This window comes from Leptodactylus fuscus, chromosome 5 (genome assembly GCF_031893055.1).
Source record: "Leptodactylus fuscus isolate aLepFus1 chromosome 5, aLepFus1.hap2, whole genome shotgun sequence".
Lineage (NCBI taxonomy): Eukaryota > Metazoa > Chordata > Amphibia > Anura > Leptodactylidae > Leptodactylus > Leptodactylus fuscus.
Genome location: NC_134269.1, coordinates 91,296,837 through 91,302,836, shown reverse-complemented (window position 1 = coordinate 91,302,836; position 6,000 = coordinate 91,296,837). Strand labels below are relative to the sequence as shown.

Here is a 6,000-nt window from a genome sequence, read left to right as displayed (position 1 = left end):
GTCACCTATTGTCAGTAGTGAATGTGGGTCACTGATGTTATCCACGAAGGGGTATCTTATATTGTAATCTTGACTGTGATGTAAATGAGGTGCAAAGAAAGCTCCTACAAAATTGTCAAGTGTAAGGATATTATTAGGCTTAGTTCCCATAGTGAAAATTGCAGGATATAGATAATGACATGGAAAGTTAATAATAAAATCAATAAAAAAAATTCTTAAAAAATATGTTCAATATAAAAAAAAGACTTAAAAGAAGTCATTCTCTAGTGACACATTCCTTTTAAAGTTCATAAGGCATAATAATGCCAGCTCACAACGTAACATGAAAATGGGAGCAAGAAGGGTAGGTGATCTCTGAAGGTTTGCCATATTATTTACTTTATGTATATACTATATGTAAGGGCTGCCTCAATATAATAAAAATGGATATTGGCCGATCCTGTCAAAATTGATAGTTAGCTCAGGCAATATTTATGTAATGTGTAAGGCCAGCTTTAGAAACATGATTTTCATGTTCACCTGAATGTCTAGAACTGGTTAAACTTCTGCTGTGTGATATCTTGTCACAGAAGGCAACAGAAACCAAAGGAAAGTAATTGAAAAATGTTTTCATTAATTTTTCATAGTTTTTTTTGTTATTTTCTGTGATAAGATATCACACTGCAACAGATTACCGAGTTGTAGAAGTTCAGGTTAACTCTGCTACATCTGTATCTATGGATTTGACCAAATTATCAACTTACACCAGATTTATGGTCTGAAATATAAATGTGTAAAGCTAGCTTAAAGGGATATTTCCATCTGGGACATTTATAGCATATCCACAGGGATGTTCATCTACCCAGAGAATATGGTTCTATTGGCCTCATCTTCCGGCCAAAGTGAGCAGAGGATTGGCCGTGTATACATGTCTCTATCTGTTCAAATCTATGAGAAATCAGAAGACCAGAGAAGCCTGGCTATTTCTGGAAGCCGCATAGAAGCAAACAGGGAGCGTTGCCCATGCGCACCCACCTGTCTGTTCACTAGAGTGGCTGGGTAACATCTGTTCTGTTGTCAGAAATACCCCTTTAAATCATGGTTGAAACACCATCACTTCTCCCAGTTTGCCATGCAGAATTTAATAGTGACTTAAGCTTTATATAACAGTGTCAACAGCTGCATTGTATTACACCAGAGGGCTTTTTAATGCAATTTAGCAGCATAACAAAGTATCATAATGCTGTTTTGCAATTCATGTGGATCTAGTGAATGCAAGGAGTGGGCAAAGTTATTAGTAAGAACCTGATGTGATTAATTCCCAAGTGTAGTGCCAACACTAACTGGGCATTAGAATCTATCATTGTCAAGTTAATTATCTTATTGCAAGGTACAGACTTGATATATTTTGTGGCCTCTAACACTGGATATTCCATATTTCATGTACTACAATAATTTTTTTTTTTTCTATCTAAATCCATATTTTTCCATAAATGTTTTGGTGACGTTCTAGTAAGGATCATAGAGTCCAGGGTTTTTACATGCATCTCCTTACCGATCAGTTTAGACTGATGCAAAAATGTATTAAATTGATCGCATATTCCATCAAATTTGCCAAAAATAATAGCATTCTATGCTATTTTTCTTGTATAATAAGGAAAACCGTGGTGGTGCCCGATTCATGACAAGGCCTGTGCCTTATCAGGGACCATCAAGTCCGGCATATAACACGCCAGTCTTGATGAATCTGCCCATTATATATTACAAAATGGCTGTGAATTAAGGTGAAAATTATGAAAACTTTATAGTGGGATTTGTATGTGTGAAATATAAAAAGAATTGCCGGAATTTGCATGGTGTCGCTTACCTCTTTCCTCACATTACATTGATGTGAAATTGCTACCATAGGGTGGACTATGTTCTTTTTTTCTGTGGTAACCACAGAAATTTTAGTGGCAATAAAACTGAAAAGTTATAACTGATAAAAACATTTTACAAGAGTTGGGTCCTGTAACGGTATTGCAAAGTGACAATGCGACATGTGGAATAAATGGCAGATGTGCTTTGTCCATCCAATTGCAGTGTTATTCAACAATTGTTCCTTTATGTATTCAAACACCTGGCTGGTTACACATCCCATTGTCATAACACAGGGCCGTATTAAAAACCCTGTAGGTACCATCTTTATGGGAATCGTAAACAGTTTATTTGGACCAGCCTTTCCCTAAACTAATCCCTCAAAAAAACAGCAGCAGTAACCGCTCCTACACACTCCCAAAAATCTATTGCTTTTTCACTAAGTCTCGATTTCCTGATGTGCACACGAAAATACAAATTAAAAAGAAAGATAAGAGAGAAACAAACAACAACAAAAACACAATTCACTAAACAAGGGGAGAAGAGCAGTAGGAATTAGTAAAAAGGTGCAAAACAAAAAAGTGCCATATTGAAACAGACCAGAAGAAGCCTACATCCGGCCCTTACACTTAAACAAGATCTCTTTAGCCATATAAATGTTCATGCCCAAGTACCCTGTAATACATATATTATATATAAATATTACTTTGCTTGTATTGCTAGAGACCTCAGAAGTCTCATGGTTAAAAATGCAGGTGTGGTTCTCTTACCAGCCTGCCTTGTGATTGGTCCTTAAACTCTCTCCAAAACATCCTGTAAACAATATCCCTGGGGTGTGAGAGGTCAAGGACAAATGTCTCTGCATGTCACCCCTCTCCCTCTCCTCCAGTACCCAGATTTGCGTAAAGTGTCTTGGTTCCTCTTTCTCATGTTCACATACACGAGTGTGTGCACGACTATATTCTCATGAAACGGTTGTGTATTCCAGATGTCAACCGTAGACTCCTCTATCCCTCCAGTTGCATGGCTGGCTCGTATTCAGAGGTAAAAAGTTCCTTGTAGAGGGGAGGGAAGTGATGTCTCACAATGTCTGGATATATTGCTTTAAACGCCATGAGTTTCTCTGCGTGACGCCCACACAACGCACGCAGGGTGGAGACTTTGCATATTAACTGGAGAAAAAAAAAAAAAAAAGAACAAAGCTTTTATTATACAAGAAACAATATCAACCCCTGGAGTTTAATTATACAAAACCATAAACATACCAAACAACATAAATAGCCTAATTACTTTCTTCTGCAGGTTAGCTTTATATTACCCATGCTGGCATACTGCGTCCATTATCAGCTTATTAGAAGCTTTGCTCTCAGATGTTATTTGCAGTAAGTGCCCACAGAGTAAATGTACATAATGCTACAAGTATGAACTACACGCAACCATAAAGGAAGCAAAGTTGGCCAAAAAAAATCAACTGCATATTACATCATTCATTCTAGGATAGGTCATTAATATAAGATCGTGAGGGTCTTAGTCTTCATAACCCCATCAAGCAGCAGTTTTAATGGGCTTCAGCAGTCTGTTGAGTGCTGCATCCCTTTCATTGTTTTTGCGGCACAGCTACATGTTAGAAGTAGCGGCTGTGCCTAGTATTAAGCTGGAGTAGCTTTACAAAGTACACACTAGTACTAAAAGTATGGGGCGCTGCCTAATAAACAAAGCAGAGACACAGTGCTTGCCAGATAGCTATATGAGGAAGTGTAAATGGCTAAGTCAGACCGCTGTGAGCTAGACTCCCACTCATCTATAATATTGTTGACCCCACCTAAGAATAGGTCTTCAGTTTTGCATTTTAGGTAACCCATTTAAGTTCATTTTAGTTCACTCATGAGAGCCAACTGGCTGGTAACCATTGCCTAACAACAGCTATATTGTGTGCCACATGAGGGGCCAATCGAGGTCTCGGTTCACACTGGTATCATAACTTCCCTTTTTACTGGACAAATGACACTCCTGAAAGATCTATTATGATCTGTTCCAATCATGACACCAATGTGAACCAGTCTGATTAAATTAGAAGCAGGAATAGATTTGGACACACCTCATGAGCACAAGGGAACTAGGGCTCCACATACATAAACCCAAAAAGGCCACATCACAGCCATGACATATGGTCATATGGTACAGACTCCATGATACTTCCATTTGATTCAAGGCATAGTAACAGGGATCATAAATCGTGCCGGCTCACCTTTGTTAGGATTCCATCCTCACGATGGTTCTTTTGAAGAACATGCTGCAATGTGAGCTGGATCTTCTGCTGGAGTTTCTCAATCTTCAACTTCTCCTGCAGCCATGAGCGATCTGTTCATAAAAATATTACATGGCCAGCATTAGGAGTTTTGTCTATATGCTATTAATCTTTAAGTTATTATAACTACTATTTATTGCTATTTGTCATAACAATGAACAAACGTGGTCTCCATAGAACAGCAAAAGAGAACAGAATCTGCTCATCACTTAGGTCAAATAGGCATTTAACCTCTATACTTCTAACAGATACGTACATTAGAGCACCTGGAAAATCGGATGCCAAATTGCTGAACACCACAAATTTTCCTAATGTATATACCAGATGTACAGCCAACTGTATATACATGCATTTGTCGCCCATTAGCCCACTTTTACAGCGATTCTTATTTATTATGCTGGATGTTCATGGTACATATGATAATTATGTGGATCTCATGGTACCTTTTGACTTTAATATTAGTTAGTGTGTACATATACATAGTAAAGTTTATTGCAGTGCAGCGTGTTCATGCATCACCATGATATGATCAATGTACTGCATCTGCTAGTTGTCATTGCCCACAGAGAAAGCAGGTCTTAGCGGAAGCGTTCCACAGTGGCTTCTAACCACATAATAACCTGTATACTCTCATGGGGCTTGTAGACAAATAATTTTAACACAATATTATTTACATGTTATAGTTTTATTTTATTCCTCAAGCAGGCTTAGCCTTTAAAAAATATGCTAGTCCATATCCTGTTTCATTCAAGAACGCTATACACCTACCACAAGGATACTTCACACTTACCTCCTGACATGAGCACAAAGGCAGAGAATAGAGCAATTTCATCCTCTGTCAAGTGCAACGAACATAGACTCTTTCCGAACTCAAACACAAAGCTCATAAAGTCTTCACAACCTGCAGAGAAGAGCGATTACAAACAATAAGATGATGAGTTATATAAGACACACTTCATATTAAACAGTACTTATGTCATTACTTAGGTCCTCTTCTCAGATTTATTTTATTTCTCTTACTTATATAGAACCAGCATATTCCACAGCAGTTCTGCAGTCATTGTCATCACAATAAAATATTTGACAAAACACATGACAGAAAAAGTTGGAGAAACTCGCCTATTTGGTGGCACTGGACAAATGATGTCACAGGAAAGAAGGATCAGGTATCCTAAGATGCCTAGTCCTTCATTCTGCTGGCAAACAAGTCACTGCCACAGTTGTCTGACAGCAGTTTTCTCTTCTCTTCATTAAAATCACAAGCATGTTCAGTCAAACCAAGTGGACATATGTATGGGAAAGGCAGGAGATGTAGCTGTCAACTCATAGCCGTTATCCAATCATGATTTAAAATGTCTGGCTCCCATACCTATCGACCCCAAACCTTTGGTACAGAGATAACCTTATTGTCATTAACTGGACAATATATTTGGCTGATATTCAAATGTGTACCTAACAAGCAAATGCCAGTCACAACTACCTACAACAGACTGTGGACACGGAATCAATTTCTGCACATCAGACACTGGGCACTGAATCATCCCCAATCACACGCTGTATATCCTAAGCATATCGGGGGTTGAGTAGCAGGTGCAGTATATGTATTACTTTAGAGTGATGTATGCAGTATTAACTAGTTCATATGCTACAGTAGGTCGGTCTACAGTTCGGCAGCTAACATGCCATTACTATATGGAAGTCTCTTCCATCGTCTACTATGAGGAGAAGATTGGGGATCCTGGGTTCAAATCCAACCAAGGCCAACATCTGCATGGAACTTGTATGGTCTCCCTATGTTTGCGTGGGTTTCCTTCGAGTACTCTGGTTTCCTCCCACATTTCAAAAATATACTTATG

The 6,000-nt window shown here is 38.4% G+C and overlaps 1 protein-coding gene across 2 annotated transcripts in view; it reads right to left on the bottom strand.

Annotated features, from left to right (window-relative positions):
* Window positions 1-2,232: 2,232 nt before the first annotated feature.
* The window catches only part of LOC142203168 (nuclear receptor ROR-alpha), a 313,765-nt gene continuing 309,997 nt past the window's right edge, over window positions 2,233-6,000 (bottom strand). For both annotated transcript variants that reach the window (XM_075273700.1, XM_075273701.1), the window contains 3 exons: window positions 4,935-5,045; window positions 4,085-4,197; window positions 2,233-3,008 (listed from right to left, as the gene is read on the bottom strand). In XM_075273700.1, the coding sequence (XP_075129801.1) occupies window positions 2,844-3,008; window positions 4,085-4,197; window positions 4,935-5,045 (389 nt within the window). In that variant the 3' untranslated portion in view covers window positions 2,233-2,843. The remainder of the gene's footprint in view (window positions 3,009-4,084; window positions 4,198-4,934; window positions 5,046-6,000) is intronic.